This window comes from Giraffa tippelskirchi, chromosome 11 (genome assembly GCF_054371585.1).
Source record: "Giraffa tippelskirchi isolate mGirTip1 chromosome 11, T2T-mGirTip1v1.2.pri, whole genome shotgun sequence".
NCBI classification, from domain to species: Eukaryota; Metazoa; Chordata; class Mammalia; order Artiodactyla; family Giraffidae; genus Giraffa; species Giraffa tippelskirchi.
In genome coordinates this window covers 124,774,731-124,795,821 of record NC_137285.1, presented here as the reverse complement: position 1 = coordinate 124,795,821, position 21,091 = coordinate 124,774,731, and the positions used below count along the sequence as shown (strand labels likewise).

The 21,091-nt window shown below is 38.9% G+C and overlaps 1 protein-coding gene across 6 annotated transcripts in view; it reads right to left on the bottom strand.

Moving 5' to 3' along the window:
* The window catches only part of PAAF1 (proteasomal ATPase associated factor 1), a 46,749-nt gene that overhangs the window by 13,417 nt on the left and 12,241 nt on the right, over positions 1–21,091 (bottom strand). For 5 of the 6 annotated variants that reach the window (XM_081539580.1, XM_081539578.1, XM_081539579.1 and 2 more), the window contains 6 exons: positions 16,845–16,943; positions 16,074–16,224; positions 9,170–9,364; positions 5,670–5,761; positions 3,632–3,747; positions 1,997–2,079 (listed from right to left, as the gene is read on the bottom strand). In XM_081539580.1, coding sequence (XP_081395706.1) covers positions 1,997–2,079; positions 3,632–3,747; positions 5,670–5,761; positions 9,170–9,364; positions 16,074–16,224; positions 16,845–16,880 — 673 coding nt within the window. In that variant the 5' untranslated portion in view covers positions 16,881–16,943. Of the gene's footprint in view, positions 1–1,996; positions 2,080–3,448; positions 3,505–3,631; positions 3,748–5,669; positions 5,762–9,169; positions 9,365–16,073; positions 16,225–16,844; positions 16,944–21,091 lie in introns of all 6 variants that reach the window. The other variant, XR_014068417.1, reaches the window with a different exon arrangement.

The following is a 21,091-nucleotide window of genomic DNA, read 5'->3' as shown; positions in this document are numbered from 1 at the left end:
ATTACAAATATTGCTGCTATGAACATGGGGTTACATGTATCTCTTTGAACTAGAGTTTTTGTCTTTTCTATATATATGCCCAGGAGTGAGTAGGATTGCTGGATCATATGGCAACTCTATTTTCAGTTTTTTTAAGGAACCACCATACTGTTTTCCATGGTGGCTGTACCAATTTAGATTCCCACTAACAGTGTAGGAGGGTTCCGTTTTCTCAACACCCTCTCCAGCATTTATTCTTTGTCGACTTTCTGACTGGTGTGCAATGATACTTCATTGTGGGTTTGATTTGCATTTCTCTAATACTAGCATTGCTGAGGATCTCTTCATGGGCCTGTGGGCCACCTGTATATCTTTTTTGGGGAAATGTCTATTTAGGTCTTCTGGGCACAGCTTTTATTACATAATTCTGATCAATGACGTAGGAGATTAGTTAAGTGTGCCGAGTTGCTCCTGAGGAAATGTTTCTCATTCTTAAAAAGGATAACAATATGCATGCTATGTGACGATAAGATTTGCTGCAGCTATCCTGCACTGTAACCTTGAGGGAATAAGCCTGAGGACAAAAGCCAGTATGCTAAGGAGGAGAGTGCCAAAAACAGAGAAAAGCTGTGTTCTTGATTTTATTTCTTCTCTTCTTGTTAAAGCTTTCATTTATTTTTTTAACTCAATACTGTTTTGGATTTTACCAGTCTTTAAACATCCTGGATACAATCCAGGATACCACATTGAGTTAGCTGTCAATTTTCCTTAGTTTCTCCACTGAATTTGTTTTCAAATCACTAAATTAACATAATCTGGAGCCACCATAAATCTGGATGTCTTATAAATGAAGCACTGCATTTTCTGAATTATTGAGGCCATTTTCTGTTGAGTCTCCTGCTACTAACAGCCAAAAACATCCTAACTGATAAACTGAAGTACTAAGGTAAGATGGTCCCTCCAGGCCTATAGGCCAGTCCTCCTCACCTAAATCATTCCTATGAGGATTCAGCGTCCCTTAATGGACACCTTCTTCCATGCATTTCTCCCAACTCCACTCCCAAACACCATTCCAAATATTCTGTACTGCCTATACCAAGGTACTCACTCACTTTACCCAGTCTGTCTTTGTAAAGCATCGAACACAGTACCTACTGCATGGTAGGTAGGCACCTAATAAAGGACAGATCCCTTCTTTCTGCCCCCTTTCACTCATAAAGACTTTGAACACACTACAGCTTTGGCCATCAATGTGCATCTTTCTCTCTCCAGTTGGTAAAACAGTCACTGGATTACATGTCACTTAGTCCATGAAGGGGCTTCCCAGGTCGCTCAGTTGTAAAGAACCTGCTTGCCAATGCAGGAGATGTGGTTCAACCCCTGGGTGAGGAAGATCCCCTGGGGGAGGAAATGGCAACTCATTCCAGTATTCTTGTTTGGGAAATCACATGGACAGAGGAGCCTGGCGGGCTACAGTCCATGGAGTCGCAAAGAGTCGGACACTTAGCGACTAAAACAAGCAAACAAGTCCACAAAAACATGCCTGCAGTATTCCTACCACTCAAGTTAGCTGTTCCCCACATTCCCATACAGTATTCTGCTGCAGTACTTATCAAACTGTATTCAAGCACATGTCGACATGTCTATCTGCCTTACCAACTATGAGCTCCTTTAGAGCAGGGACTGTAACTGATTTGTTAACTGAATTCTCAATAATTTGTAATAAAAGCCAGTATATTTATTCTGACAATGTTTACTGAGCACCAGTTACATGGTAGACACTGAACTAAAATGCTGGGGGTAACGTGATAAGGCACAGCCACTACTCTCAAGGAGCTTAGATTGGAGGGGGCACAGATAATTACAATTAGGATGTTAAACGTTATGTGAAAAAGCACAATATGCCCAAGAATCATGGAGGATGATGCCCCTAGCCCTGTCACAGACCAGGAACTTAAAAACTTATGTTTCACTTAATGATATAGAACCACCTCCCTCAATTGGCCCCTGGACCCACCTTGGCTAGCAATGAATCCATCTCTGAAACTCAGCAGAGACATAACTGGTGCTCCTGATCTGTGGATGACTTGTACTGGAGTCCTAGGATACAGAATAAATGGAGTGATTTTACTATTTCCCTTAAAAAGCAATACTTGACTATATTCAACCTACAGTACTAACTGCATAACAGCACACTGGACAAATGTGGACCGAGATTAAACACTCAATGGTTTCTTTCCTGGCAAGATCCTTAGACGGTAGATCAAAGTAGTCCATTCAAAACCACCTTGGAGGGAATCTAAACATGTTTCTAAGTATGTTAATGAGCTGAATGAACTAAGTAACCGCTGATATTTCCAGTTTTTAGGGGAAGTCTGACAAGGGTTTAAGATAACAATGTTAACAATATGTTAATCTCTTTATAGACAGAATTAAGTCAGCTGTGATATATTAAAATTGTTAGGACTCTGTAAAATCAGACAGAAAGATGAGAATCAATTTTTATAATTGATGATTTTATAATTTTTATAATTATGAGATTTTATAACAGTGATCAGATTCCCTATTTCTATGGAAGCAAAAACAAGTACAAAAATAAAGTAACTTAAATTATGGAAGAAAAGGTATATGCTAGTCACTCTTCAGCTGGAATTTTTTCACTGCTCTTGGAATAAAGTCCAAACTCCTTGGGATGGTATATAAGTCCTTCTAAGCAAATTCCAGTTCTCCTGTCTGGTATCACTTCTCATCACTACTCCACTGTCAGGGTATATACTTGTCCTGTCAAACTACTCAGAGATACCTTACAGTGCCATACTTTCACATGCCTTCATGCTTCTCCATATGCTATTCTATCTAAGGCAGGTCCTTCTTTTCTCTAGTTGGTAACTTCCTGCTAGACAAGATCGATTAAAGTTGCATTTCCTCAGAGCAGTCTCACTTTCTTTTCTCTCCTTCTTGGTGCTTCCTCAAATTCTTGAGATCACTGATCACACTGTATCCTAACAGTCTTTTACTTGTCCATCTTTATTATTAGACTCCAAATGCCTCAAAGGCAGAGTCTTTATCTTTTATTTCTGTTGTCTGGTGCCCTAAACAAAGCCTAATGCCTACAGGAGCCATTCAGTAAGTATCAGTTGAACAAAGGAAGGAAGCAGAAAGAGAAAGTGACAGTAGAAAATGTTAAGTCCTGGGACAAACAGGTTATGGATTCTTTTTGGATATCTGTAAGACCAGGATAAAGCCTATATAAGTTAGGTTATGATCACAGCCAAATAAAGAATCAGAGCTGGCTTACTTGAACTATATAAATGATCAATCAATCTCAGGCCAACCCAGATGTAATACCATGAAGAAAATTACTAAGGTCCTTAAAATTAAAGGTTTTATACAATTATTGTAAGTGAGATGTTAGTTCATTATTTAAGCTTAATTTACAAAGCAATCATGACAGTATGAATCAAATTACCTTTCAATGTGATTCCGGGAATAATAAGAACAATCAGACAATTCACACTGGAAAGCCTTTATAAATGGAAAAATATACCCTTGATTCAACAGCCATCTATATGCCAGATTAAATCACTGTGAAAGCCAATAAAAATTTCCACTCTGCAGAAGACCTGCAACATGCAAATGAATGGTGACTCACCTTGGACTCCTTATATCCAGCTGATAAATGTTTCCATCCTGTGTCCCAGCCAATAGCAAGAAGCCAGAGAGAAAAGTACAGCAGTTGAAGGCATCTGAGCCAATAAAGAGGAACAGCTGGGAACAAGTAGGAGACAAAGATGCTGTTTAAAGATTCATTTGTTTCCAGGAATAAACAGGCACCAAGAAAAGAAGAATTTTACTATTTTTAGTACAGAATTTCTTTCTTCTCCTTTTAAGAACTCCTGATCTAAACTAAGTATTCACCAACAACTGAGGGGGAAGCACTCCCAGGATTTCAGGAACCTGAGGCTGGCTGAGGACTTAAGCAGGTTATATAATATCATAGTCTGCTGCTGCTGCTAAGTCGCTTCAGTCGTGTCCGACTCTGTGCGACCCCATAGACGGCAGCCCACTAGGCTCCCCCGTCCCTGGGATTCTCCAGGCAGGAACACTGGAGTGGGTTACCATTTCCTTCTCCAATGCATGAAAGTGAAAAGTGAAAGTGAAGTCGCTCAGTCGTCCGACTCTTAGCAACCCCATGGACTGTAGCCTACCAGGCTCCTCCATCCATGGGATTTTCCAGGCAAGAGTACTGGAGTGGGGTACCATTGCCTTCTCCGATATCATAGTCTAAGGTAGCAGTTTTCACACTATTTGCCCTCAACACATTGACTCAGGGGATCCTCAACACCAAAAATCGTTCTTTTCCCTGTTTTCAGCACAACCTTCCATTTGCTAAACACTTGCAATTCACACATTTAAGTTTTGCTTCAAGACACTAGTGACAATCTTTTGAAGGTAAAGAAACACACTTAATGTGGCAATTTAAGAAATCACAATTTACCCATGTACTTAAGAAAATGAAAAACTATTAGATTTTAATTTCTTACTATTAGTTCAAAGAGTAAAGTTTGAATGTTCTTAAAAAAAAAAAAGAAACAAACAAACAAAACAAACAAAACCCTCTGACTTTCCTTTGGAAGTAAAAGCCAGCATGGAAATTCAGAGTGCAAAGGCAATATGATCAAAAATAGCGATGCTCCCAGAATAAACTTTGAAAATGAAACATCACCAGCACAATGAAGTAATGAGACGAAATGAAAATACAAAGTCTGTGGCCAAATCAAATCATTAATGTTGTCTGGGTGGTGATGACAGCAATTGGAAAGAAATTTAGAAAATCTAATCTCAAGAAACTCCAAGTTTAATTAACAGCATAGCCTGCTTGGCAAAATCCCAGGAAATGAAGGAAGAAAACCCCATTCTTCTATAAGAGACATTCTGGTCACTAATTAATTGAGAGCCCTGAATGCATGAGATCTTTACTCAAAAAATCTCCACATTACCTTAGAGGAGGAAGAAAATCTATAGAACCTCATCATTTTACATATAGCACACTAAGGGCCAGTGGGAAAGTGACTTAAGAAAGGTCACAAAGCAGTAGGTCATTTAATATTATCACATAACCCTACGTATAAGTCCTACTATGACAAGTTCAGTGATGAGGAAACAGGCTCAGAGAGGTTAAGTAATGAGTCCAATGTCATAGCCATTAGGAAGAGCTAGGATTTAAATGTTGCCCTTATCCCATACGGAGAAGGCAATGGCACCAACACTCCGGTACTCTTGCCTGGAGAATCCCATGGACTGAGGAGCCTGGTAGGCTGCAGTCCACGGGGTCACTAAGAGTCGGATGCGACTGAGAGATTTCACTTTCACTTTCCACTTTCATGCATTGGAGAAGGAAATGGCAACCCACTCCAGTGTTCTTGCCTGGAGAATCCCAGGGACAGGGGAGCCTGGTGGGCTGCCGTCTATGGGGTCGCACAGAGTCAGACACGACTAAAGCGACTTAGCAGCAGCAGCTTATCCCATACCACATGCTCTTAATTACTATACTGTACTGCCTTTCACACATGTAGGTTCCACAAAAGGTGGACATATAGAGAAATTTGAAATGTTTTCAAAGCAGCTTTCCAAGAACCCTGTGACTCAGGTTGCCCCAGTGTTCAAAGGTCTTAGAGGAAACCACTTACCGGCTGCCTGCTCTGCAGTCCCAAGCACTGAAGTTTCTTATCTTCTCGGGCCAACAGCAGCATTTTCGACTCTGTTCCAACCTCTCGTTCACCTGCATGACAGATGAGCTATGTCAATAATGGGCTAGGATGATCAGCTGGCAGTATTCAGAAAGCATAGCTATTGACAGCTGTTCACTGAATTACTCTGTTAGTCATTCACTTAATAGTTTTAAAAAACATTTATTATGTTCTATATCTTGACATTGGTATTGTTTATATGACTGTACATATTTGTCAAAACTCACAGAATTGTGATTAAAAAAAAGTGACTTTTACTATATGTAAAATATACCTCAATAAACCCAATTTTAAAATATTATGATTATCAAATCCTTCATAACATGGAAAGATACCATACTTGGAACTATGTACAGAGTACAATGCTAAACAAAGTAGGGCCAAACATATGTAACAATATAAAAGGAGGCTGCTGGAGGAGAGGAGGGACACAGGAGAGTGATACAGCTCAATTTACATTTTTTAAAAAGTAATTTTATTTATTTTTGGCTGTGCTGGGTCTTTGTTGCTGCGTGGGCTTTTTCTCTAGTTTTGCCAAGCTGGGCCATCATCTAGTTGCGGTACGTGGGCTTCTCACTGTGGTGGCTTGTCTTGTTGTGGAGCACAGGCTCAATAGTTGTGCATGGGCTTAGTTGTTCCACAGCATGTGGGATCTTCCCAGACCAGGGATCGAACCTGTGTCTCCTGCATTGGCAGGTGGATTCTTCACCACTAAGCCATCAGGGAAGCCCTGGACTTATGTTTTTTAAATGAGTGTGATGATTCCTATAAGAATGGATTACAAAACAGAACAGGCAACAGATAACAGCAGACTGAATCAGGATGCTGGCAGGAAGAAGAGAGACCTGGAGGGAGAGGATGAGGTGGAAAAATGAGAAACATTCTGAAGGTAGAGATGACAGACTTTGCTGATGTGGGACAAGAGGAAAGGTGGCGGTGGATCTTGAATGAACCTTAGGCTTTGGGCTTAAGCAAGGAGATGGTGGTGCCATTTACTGAGATAGGAAAAAACAGATTTGGGGTTGGAAAGAATCAAACACTCTATACAATAAGTTCAAGCTGTTTATTAGACATTTAAATAGAGTCTAAAATGCAAGTAAAAGATCTATGCTTTAGATATATTTCTGGAAATCACCAGCTTAAATACAATATTGAAAGTCATGGAAATGATAAGATCACTTAAGAGAGTAACTGCAGGGCTGAGGGCCCTCCAATATTTAAAGGTAGAATAAGGGAAACATACAAAAGGAGACTAAGAAGCAGTAGCCAATGAGCTACAAAGAAAAGCAGTATCGTATGGTGTTACAGAAGCCAAGAAAGAACAGTGTCCTGAAAAGAAGAGTGTACTATGCTGCAACCTATTGAGAATTTGGAAAGATAACCACAGAGAAGTAACACTGGATTACACAACATGAAGTCGCCGGTGACCTTGACAAGAGCTGCTGCCGGTTAAGTAGCTGGGGCACAAACCCACCTAGGACAGGCTGAAGAGTAAGCAGGAAGTGAGGAAATAGAGAAAACAAGAATACCTTCATTAAAATTACTTTAAACGAACTGATTTTAAAAAACTCAACCTTATTTTAAGTAATATCTGTGAAATCTTAGGTTTGAAGTGAGATGTATATGTATTAATATATAACTTAAAAATGAGTACTGCCTGAAATGATCTTGTTTACCACTAGCTGCACATGCATCACACTTTGGGGAATAGACTTTTCCTAGTAATCCACTGTGGTGCTAGTAGTAAAGAACCTCCCTGCCAATGCACGAGACACAGGTTTGATCCCTGAGTCAGGAATCTCCTCTGGAGAAGGAAATGGCAACCCATTCCAGTATTCTTGCCTGGAGAATCTCTTGGCCAGAGGAGCCTGGTGGGCTACAGTCCACAGGGTGGCAAAGAATCGGACATGACTGAAGCGACTTAGCACACGCACATTCCATGGCTACTCAGTTCCTGTCTCTTGGATTTCCTTTCACAATCCATTAATTCCCAAAGAGGGGCCAGGCTAGTAGTCATAACAGTTTTAGTTCTTGGACCATAGTGCATCTATATGGGAAGTTTAAGAGAATGAAGAGAATACTGTCCATAATGAGGGGCAAAATTAACCCAAATGTACAGAGGAATACTGAGAGCAAGTTTTATTCATAATTGTCCAAACTTGGAAACAACTAAGATGTCCTTCAGTAGATGAATGAATGAATGAATGAAATGAGGTACATTCAGACAATGGAATACTGTTCAATGCTTAAAATACTGTTCAATGCTTAAAAGAAATGAGCTATCAAGGCACAAAAAGACCCAGAGGAACCTTAAATGCATATTACTAAGTAAAAGAAACCAATCTGAAAAGGCTACATAGTTTATGATTTCAAAACATTCTGGAAAAGGCAACACCATGAAGACAGTAAAAATATCAGTGGTTGCCAAGGGTTATAGGAGAGAAAGGAACAAATTGGTGGAGCAAAGACAATTTTTCAGATAGTGAAATTTCTGCATGATACTGTAATGACAGATACATGACATTGTACATTTTTCCAAACCCACAGAATATACAACATCAAGAGTGAATACCAATGTCATCCTTGAACTTTGAGTGTTAATGATGTATCAGTATAGGTCTATAGACATAACAAATTTATCACTCTGTGGGGGATGCCAATAATAAGGGAGGGTGTGCGTTTGTAGGGGCAGAGGGTCTACTAGAACTCTATATTTTCTGCTCAATTTTATGTGGACCTAACTGATCTAGAGGCAGAGATACTGGGAGAAAAACAGTCCTCTGTTTCCATCAGAGAAGCAAATATGTTATAATCACAGGATTATAAGAAAAGAATGCAAGTTGCCTTATTAGGACCTTTATCATTCTGACTCACCAGAACTATCCTTCTACTCACCTATTTCCCCCTATGAAGCTTACACCAACTTCTGGCCCAGCCAAGCATACCTTTACCCAATGGATAATTTTACCTCCATACTGTTTTTTAATGTGAACTGACTACCTCTACCCTTGCCCTAGGTCCCATTCTCCCATCTTTCCCAGTTCAACTTGAATCCATCCTGCAAGGTTCAAGTCAACTTCTTTTGTGACTCCTTTCTCATCTATACTAACCTAAAACACTCTCTTCTTAAAAAAAAAAAAAACCTATTATATTTGCATTCAGTGAATCATTATTTTAGCCAAAACTGCATTGATCTGTTTTACAGGCATTAGCCTCAACTGCTAAATTAAACCATACTTACTCAAATGTAGTAACTATGACATATACTTCCTTTGTAAATTCAAAGCAACACTAACATAGTAAGATATGCAATAAATATAAGTCTTACGATGAAAACAGAAATATCTACAGAGCAGGAAAGGAGGAGGAAGAAAAGGAGAAACTAAGGCAAACACTGAAGGAACCTAAGGAAACAAATTCATATACTGTCATCAACTCACTGGGCATCTGATCAGGGGAGCCGAGGTTTATGGAGTTGTCAGCAGCACCCACAGCCACTCCATTGATGGAAGAACCACAGTCTGCAATGACTCCCAGGCAGGCTGAGCGCCCACAATCCCAAAGTCGTGCTGTCCCATCGCGAGAACCAGATACCACATTCTTCCCCCGATCAATAATGGCTGTATCCAGGATACCTGGCGAGAGAAAAAAGAAAAGACCGTAAGAAGCAGTAGATAGTAAAGGAACTAAAGGGCAGAGTACATTGCACGGATCTGCATAAATGAGTATTTCTTTACAAATGAGTACTGGATATGTACTACATGCTGGGCACTTTCAAGTGCCAGAAAAACAGAAATAAATAGAACAGAGTCCCTATTTCCCAACAGTTGAAAGACTAGCTATGAGAAACAGACATGGAAAAAGGAGCTTTGGATTTAATTTTTAGTGGCATGTTCTAGAGCCGTGGTTTTCCAGGGTTTTTTTTTTTTTTTGGCTTTAAAATGTTTCTTAAAAACAAAAGTTAATAAGTCATTTTAGGCAGTTCAGTATGAAAATTACTGTCTTAAAAGCTCCTGCTGCTTCCATTGAGGAGTAACTGAAAGGGTTAGTCTCCCCTTCATAAAAAAGGATGTGACTTCTTGTCTGGCCAAGATCAAATAGCTCCATTCCTCCTAGGTCCTTCCCTTAAAACTGAAAAAACCTGGACATAAGACAACAAGCCACCTCAGGAAGGTTGAAAGATGTAAGAAGGAAGTTCACCTAGGGACCTCAGGACTTGAAGAACAACAGGGAAATGAGTTTCCTTGCATTTCCTTACTGCCTCTCATATATCCTAGACAGGACACCTGCTGAAGCCTCTAACATAGAACCGATTTTTTTTTTTAAAAAGGCACAAATTAAAAATAACAGCAAAAAAACACCAATCAAACAACTCCAAGGAAAGTCTGTTGCCTCAAGGCAGAAGACTGAGGAAAGGGTGGCCTAACAGAATAGAAAACATTTTGGCAATATCTATCTTCCTCAAACAGAAAAGAAAACTGCTACCTCCTCTGTTTTAAGTTTCAGTGGGGCTGAACAGGGAGTGATCTTCTATCCCAACCCTGCAAAGAAGCAGGAGACAGAACTCCAATTTTCCCCACCCAGCAATGCTAAGCAGGTCCAACAGGGTACTGTCAGTGGGGAACTGAGCCTCTACTCCCACCCATGGGGGAAAGAGGTAATCCTTCCTGAGGGAGCAGGAAGTACCACTCCACTATCCCCAACCCCTCCTTTGGTGTCAGTCCACAGGGAACAGAGCTTATAGGCCCATGGGGAGGCAATGAAGTGGTGTAAAGTTAAGGTGATGCAAGTTGGTGCCCCACTTTCACCAGGAAGGCATCAGCATGGTCAAAGGGAAGCTGAGCTTCTACCTCACCTGTTTGTAAAGAGATAGTACGAGCCAGTGCTCCACTTTTGCCAGAGCAGTGTTATTAGAGCAACCCAGCAGGAAGCTCAGTATACACACCTCCTGGGCTCTTGCATCATACCTTGACAGGGGACTGTCTGCTAAAAAAGATCAAACAAGATCCAGGGTGGTATAAGATCCAAAATGTCCACAGATTTTATAACTTTCGAAGCCCATGTTACCTGTTATCTATTTGCTATGATCCTTGGCATCAGGCGCACATAGCATAAAAAGGTAGAGACAGTCATAGGCATGAAGAGCTACAATTCAGGGACATATGTGTGGTAACACAGGACTGCAGAGTAGAAAGGGAATCCGACCCTATGGTGATACAGGCAGGGCTAGTACTTGCTTTATTAAAACCCATTTAATTATCCTATTATCAGTTCAGTTTAGTTCAGTCGCTCAGTCGTGTCCGACTCTTTGCAACCCCATGAATCGCAGCATGCCAGGCCTCCCTGTCCATCACCAACTTCCTGAATCCACCCAAACTCATGTCCATCGAGTCAGTGATGCCATCCAGCCATCATGCTCTGTTGTCCCCTTTGCCTCCTGCCTTCAATCTTTTCCAGCATCAGGGTCTTTTCTAATGAGTCAGTTCTTTCCATCAGGTGGTCAAACTATTGCAGTTTCAGCTTCAACATCAGTCCTTCCAATGAACACCCAGGACTGATCTCCTTTAGGATGGACTAGTTGGATCTTTCTTCTTGCAGTCCAAGGGATTCTCAAGAGTCTTCTCCAACACCACAGTTCAAAAGCATCAATTCTTTGGTGCTCAGCTTTCTTCACCGTCCAACTTTCACATCCATTGATGACTACTGGAAAAACCAAAGCCTTGACTAGACGGACCTTTGTTGGCAAAATAATGTCTCTGCTTTTTAATATGCTATCTAGGCTGGTCATAACTTTCCTTCCAAGGAGTAAGCGTCTTTTAATTTCATGGCTGCAATCACCATCTGCAGTGATTTTAGAGCCCAAAAAAATAAAGTCTGACACCGTTTCCACTGTTTCCCCATCTATTTGCCATGAAGTGATGGGATCAGATGCCATGATCTTAGTTTTCCTATTATAGGTGCCCAATAAACACTTGCAGGCTGAGTGATGAGTACCTGACCAAAAGTTACTGAAGTAAACACGTGTTCTTTGGCTTGTTCCTATTTCTCTCAAGATGAGACGACTTCAGATATACAAACCTTGACAAAAACTCAACACAAGGCACAAGAGATGGATGACCCATGCGGTTAACAAAAGGCCTCAACTCCTACTGGAAATTTTACTCTAAAAGCCTTTTCCAGAAAAAGATGAATTTATAAAAAATGCCACAAATTGAAAAAGTAGCCAATTTGGGGGCTGTTTGAGAAAATATGATTACAGACAACTCAGGTAGGACCTAAGTCACAGGGTAAGTTTCCAAATATAGCCAATTTAAAATAAAAATCAAATATAATTTATGTAGCTGGTTATAGTTGTTGAAAAAATAAAATGTAATCCTCATAATTATTTATCAACTAGATAAGGGCCAAATAGATAAGCTTTTAAAAATAGCTTTTCCCTTAGAAGTAGATCAAAGGAGGCAACATGTCTTATTGCTATTTTACAGTTCTTATTTATAACATATTTTGTAATGGTAAAGTACCTTAACTTTAGAAAATTCACCTTTCCACTCTATTTTGTAAAGTACCTTAACTTTAGAAAATTCACCTTTCCACTCTATTTCCATAACACAGCATTCTAGCTAGAAAAGGATTTTAATCTTTTTAAGAATCATGAAGAATCACCAATAGGAACATAAGGAAGGGCCTTCAGCTCTTACCAAGAAATCAAAGATCTATTTATATCCTTATTGGAAAGTTCCAACCACTATTTAAAAATATTGAGTTCCATGGAAGTGATACAAACTTAAAAGAACAAATAGTTAACGAAAAGTATGTACCCAAGGAGGATGCTACTGTGGCTAGGGAGCTGTGAATCGTATTAACTGTGTACAAATTTCAACTAATACTCAGTAAAGAGGTTGAAAGTCTTCCCTTTTTATGAAAAGTAGAGTGGAAAACTATCACCCCCTCTCTAATAAAATGTCACTCACAACATAGTGGCATCTAGGGTGGGTCTCTTCACTCTTAGATGGGAAGAATAAAAGAAAGAGAAGCCTTATAGGAGCAGGAATCTGTGAGGAATGACTTTAAGAAAAAGCTATAAAAGGAGTAGGAATGCCTTTGTAAGAGGAGTAGCCATACTTAACAATGTAACAGAGATGCCAAGGCTTTAGTTATCAAACCAAACAGACACAGGTCTTCAACATATAAACCAAGAAGAAAAAAAAATTGCATTCAAGAAAAGATTCAGCTGATTGACATATAAGCATCCTAGCCAAAGTCTGGGAAATAAGAATAAGTTAGATTAAACTATGCCTGAATAAATATTAGTAAGAAACAGAGCAAATTTCGTATTTCTATACAGGTTTCTAACAAGTTTAACCAATTCAGTTCTCAGAAAATAGTAAGTCTTGAAGCATCTTCTCTTACTTGGAGGCAGCATATCCTATTTCAAAGAAAGTATATTAGAGTTTGAAAAGAATGGCCCGAGTGCTGAAAATGTAACTTGGTTTCTCAAATGTAAGCATCTTTCCTACATTTGTAAACAAAAAACCTCAAACAATCAACTGAAATGGTGCTTCATTTGTTCTCAATATTTTCAAAGATTATGAAAGATCTGGTGCTTACTAGAAAAAATTAAGATTATGAATATATATATCCAAATTCAGCAACCTTAATTAAATGGCCTGGGCAAGTAAAAAACTTCTAACTGATTAAAGCACACTTTAGAGCTACTTAGTAAATTCATACAATACAAACAGAACACTACTTTTAGTTTATCTTTTCATTAGAAAAATTTAGAAACACACACAAAAATCTTACCTCTGTTTGTTAATTAAATAATGAACACACTAATCCTTTAATTAAATATAAAATATGTATCTAAAAGTATTAGAAAAGACCAATTACATAACAACTAAGATCAAAAATGTCTATTTTTCTATTAGAAATAACAATTTCTGCTTTTCACAGTTGATAAGCATGTTACAACATCACAAGGTTCAACTTGCCTGGCAAAGTTTAAACTGCAGTGTTATATTTTTAATGAACAATAATAATAATATTCACTGTGCATTTATTTTATACCAGGGATTATGCTAAATCACTCATATGCACCATCTCTTTTAACACTACTATCCCCATTTTACATATGAGGAAATAAAGACTCAGAAAAGTTAAGCAACTTCAAAAGGCTTCACAGGCTGTTAAGTGGAAGAATTAAGATTTAAACCAAGATTTGTATTCTCAAATCCTAAGCTTAACCACTCTACTATACTGCCTCCCTTACTATCATGTTTCCATATACTAGAAGTAATAAACAAGCCAGGGACGTAAGCTAACAAAAGATTATCCTTTATAGCAGACCTTTATACAAAGCTGCTCTATTAGTGTCCTAACGATTCTTTGCAGTAAGCATCAGGGGATGTTCAGTCAAGTCTTCCTTTCATATCTTGCTTGCCAAACTTACCTAGGCAATAAAAGACCATGTTCACTTTTGCTACTATTTTCTGCTTTTCTTAGTCATCAGTTGTGAAACTACTTAAGATCACAAATGCAGGTAATAATTCTTTATTCTGTTTTTTTACATGGTAATCTCAGAACTAGAAAGACTGTAGAAAAGTAGTCACACAGAGCAATCTGGAAGTCAACTGGGTAAAGACATCCCACACATGCTGCTAAATTACTGGAGATTAATCCTGATTTTGGCTCCATACTTTTTAAGAATTGGTGGTGGTGGTTTGTTTAGTTGCCAAGTTGTGTCTGACTCTTTGCAACTCCATGGACTATAGCCTGCCAGTCTCCTCTGTCCATGGGATTCTCCAGGCAAGAATACTGGAGTGGGTTGCCATTTCCTTCTCCAGGGGATCTTCCCAACCCAGGAATCGAACCCAGGTCTCCTGCATTGCAGGCAGATTCTTTACCAACTGAGCTATGAGGGAAGCCCTTTTTAAGAATGAGCAACCCCAAACCAGTCAGCTAAACAGAACTAACTGGAGAGGAGTATTCAAGACCTGACAGACATTAGCCTGGATCTGACTAATTTATGCAATTTCCCCTAAAAGTTTATTTCTGTTCAATCTAATTAAAAAAAAGATACCTCTCAAGGAAAAAGAGTTAGGGTTATTATACTCTGGAGAAGCCCCCACCCCATAACTTTTCTCTCAAAAGAATGGAATAAAAGCTTAATTTAGATCAGTGAACACTCTATATAGTTCACTCTGAGAGACATGCATGGATTCTTAAGGAGAACTGGGAGACTTAGGATTCATGTGGAGGGCACAGTCCATAACTGCAGTAATCCAAAGGTATTCTGAAGTTGAGCATGCACTGCTGCTGAATATACATCTTGTTAAGTTCAACATGCAGGGCCATGCCTTGTTTCACTGGAAAGTTGCCCAGTGCCTCACATCTTCAAGGTGGCCAGATCTGAGGTGACTGTGCAGGCCACTCTGATGCCTCAGACCTGTCAGTTCTTTGGCCTGAATGTGAGGAAAGCTCTAAATATCCCTTTTCCCTCTCCACACCCATGTACTTGAGTCTAAGAAGAAAATTCATTTATTTGCCAAGGTTAACATATGTGTTTGCTAGACGATCTGTATGTAATCTGACAAACCACTATAAAGAAAAATATCAAAACTGAAAAAAAATCAACACACAAGTTATTTATAATATAGTCAGATGCACAAGGCAAAACACTGGGTTAAATACTGTAAGTATAGGGTGATACGTAATGAATTCTCAAATGGGTGGTGTACATGATGTGTATTACGGTCCCAAAGGAGGGATCAAGGTAAGAAATTACTTGAGGATGTTTTTACAGTTTCAAAAATATCCAAGCCCGTAAAAATTAGAACGACATATTTATCACTTTTTTTTTTAACATTCCTAATTAAGGATAACATGTCTAAATTATCTTTTTTCCCAAAAAACCAACCAATCATTTAAAGAGGGAAGATGTTCTTACTCTATCTCTACAATCTGATATCAGCAGGTTAGGACCAAGGTCTGACTCATGTTTGGTGAGGTAGCCATTTGCAACCCAGCTTTAATCTCAACTCAGCCAAACAGTGGGCACACTCTCTTTCTTTTTTCCCAGCACACAGTAGATGATCTCCTGTGGTGGCTTTTTTTTATCTTATCAATTGCGGAAAACAACTATCTATGTAGGGCAGTTAGTTCTAGATAGCAATAACAAAACTGGGTAGGAAAGGAATTTTTAAACCCTGGGGAAATACCAGTTCACTTAAATAGCCAGTTAGATAAATTATTTGTTTTTTTGTGGATAACTAGATTCTATCTTTTTGGTGCTTCACTTCTGGGGATCCAATTACAGAAGGCTTTAGGAAAAATCACTCTTCATACCTCCTTTGTGACCTTTGAAGGTCACCACGCAGCTAGCATCTTCAGCTGACCAGATCTTCAGCTGGGCATCCATTCCCCCACTCAGAACCACAAGGCCTGATGGGAAAAACCTGCAACAATTCACATCAAACACATGTCCTTCCAATACTCTCTGGAAAAACAAAAGAGAATTCCATGCTAGTTCTCTTGTCCATCCCTTGATGTCCTCTTACCTCCCATATCCTTGGTCTCTTAAATGATACATCTACACGCTGGATTTTTAAGACAAAAGAGATCCAAAGAATCTGTTCAGTTCATCTGTCTACCAAGTAATGTTATAGGGGCTGTTGGCTCCCTTTCCTGGACTTTGGCTGTAGATGTTGTGAATTTGAACTCCAAAGCTCTCATAGCTATTCATAAGTCTATTTCTACACATAAGGAGCTGAGGAGGTTTGAGGGTTCTTTTACTTAAAATTCTCTGTACAGGTTGAGGGGCTCAGCCATACAGTCAGTGTAACAGCCTAGCTACTCTGTCTTAGAAATGTATCACTGAAGGCAGTTCATATCAAGGTACCATTCAGACATTCACTAGCCGGGCTCTCCCACTGTTTCAGCCCCAATTTGTTCTGGCAAATCATCAAACCTGAGCCTGGTTCTCATATTAACAAGTGGAAGAATAAAGACCAATCGAAGTGCAGTGTTCCTACATTTTCAGAATGGCCCACTCTTCTTCTTCTTAGGCCCAGTCTAAGGTTTCTCAGACCACCCTAAAAGTGTATCCAAAGCCTTTACTCTGAGCTCTCCATTGGAAGCCTGCCAGATCTTCATGCTCCCATCGGTGCTGGAAGACACACCAAGGCCTCCTCCGCTGGAAATGTCCAGGCAAGTTATCTGTTCAAAAGACAAAACCAGTGTTGTAACCAGTGTTACAAATAATGAAATGCTCTTCTTTCCTTGAAATGTTATAAACCTCTCTCAGTTCACACTCCTCTAAGACTTCTTCAAGCCTATGCTTCCCAACCCAAAGAACATGTATTTCATATGAAGGCTGAGTTATCATCACTGATCTCCCAACAAGGCTAGAGCCAAAACTCTTTATTTTTCAAAACAAAAAGATATTCCTGTAGTCATACATAACAGTTTATATGCAGTTTATATAACTGTAAAGTCCCTTATTCCCATATCATTTCCATAGCTTCCACCTTTTGCTATTTTACTTTAAAATTAAGATACCTCTCCTGATTCTTAGGAACCCACTTACACAAAAGACAGACTTCCAAGATGCACCAGGATTCAAGGAAAAGCAAAGATGCTTCCAATTCGCTACTTCACACTGCTTCTGTAAAACCTTAATTGTGTTTGTGTATTTCAGAAAAAGTAACAGAAAATTCTCAGATTCACTTATGCAATTTCAATATTAGGAATCATTTCATGAATAAGCCATGATTAGAATGCAAAGTCTTTTTCATATACATGCATATGTATTATCCCCTTTTTACTAAAAAACACCCAGTTGCAAATATTCCAGAAATGTTAAGACTGAGATATATAATTCCAGCCATATTCCCAGCAACTACTCATATGACCTAAATTATTTTTTAAAAAGTAGGAATTTTGGCTTTAATTATTCAACTTTCTAGTTTACATTTCTGTGCCAATTAAGCCATAATGAATAGGTGTGGCAAAACTAAAGGGATTATATAGGTCAGCTCTAACACTAAGATTTTTCTTCTTTGATTCCTCAATGAAAGGATTGTTAACTTAATTGTAGTTCTTCTAATTTAAGGATTATGACAACAATTAACATTTATATCATGATTCATCATTTATAAAACATTTTCAAATACACTGAATCATTTGATCCTCATAATAATCTCATTATGCTCCTAGCTTCTCATTGGTGGATACTACTTTCACATTCATGTCTAGGAGACATTTCTCAGATCTTTCTTCTCCCACCGCTACCACCCTAATCCTTGCCCTGACAGTGACTAGCAGTACTGTCAATTTCAACTCTGTTCTGGCTTCCCAACTACATGATGAGCTTTATAAGTGTCAGAACCATGTCCAGCACCACTTTCTTACACAAATCACAGGCTATGTACATAGTAACTATTCAACAAATACCGAATACCGGTTTGGGAATAAGGATGAAGCACCTCATCAACAGATCAGAAAGTAAAGCCATCTGACCTATATCAAGGAGACCAACTATTGTCCGCATTCACAGGGTCTCAGAAACAAAACTGGAGAAGGCGATGGCAACCCACTCCAGTACTCTCACCTGGAAAATCCCATGGATGGAGGAGCCTGGTAGGCTGCAGTCCATGGGGTCACTAAGAGTCGGACACGACTGAGCGACTTCACTTTCACTTTTCACTTTCATACACTGGAGAAGGAAATGGCAACCCACTTCAGTATGCTTGCCTGGAGAATCCCAGGGACAGGGGAGCCTGGTGGGCTGCCGTCTATGGGGTCGCACAGAGTCGGACACGACTGAAGTGATTTAGCAGCAGCAGCAGCAGAAACAAAACATATTTAACACTTTCCTACTCACTCTGAAATCAATTTAATTCCTAAAGTAACACAGCCAAACCTCTTTCCTGACTCAGGTGGCATCTATCTTTGGCTTTATAAAAGATACCTGAAATTTAACTTGTCCAAACAGAACCCTTATTTTCCCCTGAAAGAGAAAATCGCTCAGTCGCGTCTGACTCTTTGCGACCCCATGGACTGTAAAGTCCATGGAATTCTCCAGGCCAGAATACTGGAGTGGGTAGCCTTTCCCTTCTCCAGGGGATCTTCCCAATCCAGGGATCAAACCCAGGTCTCCCGCATTGTGGGTGGATTCTTTACCAGCTGAGCTACAAGGGAAGCCCTCTGCTCCCTACCAATACAACTACTTGTCCCCTACTTAGTAAATGACACCAGAATTTACCCAATTCTCAGGCCAAATCTTTGGGATTATCTCAACTCCTTATTTTCTCTCTCTCATATCCACATCATTGACAAATCCTATCTGGTCTCACATCCTAGAATATAGGCTCTACACCACCATTCTATTCATTGCTATAGCTCCAGTGCCCAGAAGAGTATCTGGAATGCAGTAGGTGATTAGTAAATGGGTGAACCACCTAATAATGAGTTCAAATAAGAGAAAGGGAGAATAAGAAATAGAATAAAATAACAATTAATATGTTTTGTTTTTTTTTAAATGACCTACTCCACAAAAGATAAGCAGTTCTCCAAACACCTGAAGGAGTTCACCACTTCCTCCCCTGAGGTCTTCAGTTCTATATTTATATATTAAGTGGCTGTCAACAAGGAGCAATTTGTTTCTGGGGGGACATGTGGTGACACATAAACATTTTTAGTTGTCACAACTAAGGGCGCTATCTAACTGGCCACTTGTAGGTAGAGGCCAGGGATGCTGCTAAACATCCTATAGTGCACAGAACAGCCTCCTATGAAAAAGAATTATCTAGCTTAAAATGTCAATACTGCCAAAGTTGAGAAACTCTGACATACTGTTTGGTACCCTCTCAGTTAATAAACTCTCCCTGGAGGGGATGGGGACATTGTGTTATCATCTCAGTTATAGATCTTTGAGGCCCTAGTTCCTCAACCTAAAAGGTAATTAAGTCTGAACTATCCATTTCTTCCAAAGTGATAGAACACTGAAAAGTAGATTATAGATCATACCAGCTGTCTCCTTTCTCCAAATTTTCATTAAAGGAGGAAAGAGAATTAACATTTACTGAACAGCTATTATATGCCAAACATGTAACAGACACTATTCTCATATAATCCATTCAAAAGTCTTTTAAGCATTAGTGAGAATCAGATGAGAAACCTAAGGTTTAAGAGGTAGTTAAGTAACTTCCCTAAGAGCCAGGATACAAACCTAAGTCAGAGTCTAAAGTTAAACATCTATTCCTTAGTTACAGCAAAAGAACAGACAGATCAATGGACCAATTATAAATATTGGATAAAGATGACAATTCACGTCCTTGAGATAAAGGATGGATTATTTTGTAGTACTGTAACATGCTAATCATTTCAAAAAGAATTGTTACACTGTAAATCAAATATACTTCAATAAAATAATTTTAAAAAATTAAATTAGACCCTTACTTCAAATCAAATAACAAAAATAGTTTGAAATGTAAAAAATAAAACATAAAAATTCAAAAATTATCATATTTATAATTATATTTAACAAACACTATTTATATTGTGTTTGCCATGTTCCAGGCCCAATTCCAATTGCTTCAATCCTCATAACAACCCTAAGAGATAAATACCTTTACTCCCACTTCACAGATAAGGAACCTATAGCACAGGAAGGCTAAACAACTGGCCTGAGGTCACACAGTTAAAGTGGCAGAACCGAAATTCAAATCTAGGGGATCAAATCCAATGAGCCTGACTCTAGAGTCCCTGCTCTTACCCATTACACTGTGTAATTTAAAGTATGTGTGTGTGTATATATATTTATATATATATAAAATCATAGACTACCCTAAGCAGGAACCCAAAGGCAGTCATCATAAATTGATTAAGTTTTATTATCTAGAAAATTAAATATTTGATATGTCAAGACACCATAAACAAATAACAATGAATGATAAACTAGAAAAAACCTATCTGCAAAACACATGGCAAAAGATCAATACCCTTAATATAAGAAGAATTCTTATCAATAAAGGAAAAACTTCACACTTAGAAAAATGGGCAAATGACATGAAGAATGGTCAATAAGTATATGAAAAAGTGGTCAATTCATAATTAATCAAAGGAAATGTAAATTAAAATAGCAATGAAACATCATCCCTCAATGGTAAAACTTTAAAAACTCTGAATAGCCAGCATTAGCAGAGAATGTCAAGTCAGTTCAGTTCAGTTCAGTCGCTCAGTTGTGTCCAACTCTCTGTGATCCCATGAATCGCAGCACGCCAGGCCTCCCTGTCCATCACCAACTCCCAGAGTCTACCCAAACTCATGCTCATTGAGTCGGTGATGCCATCCAGCCATCTCAT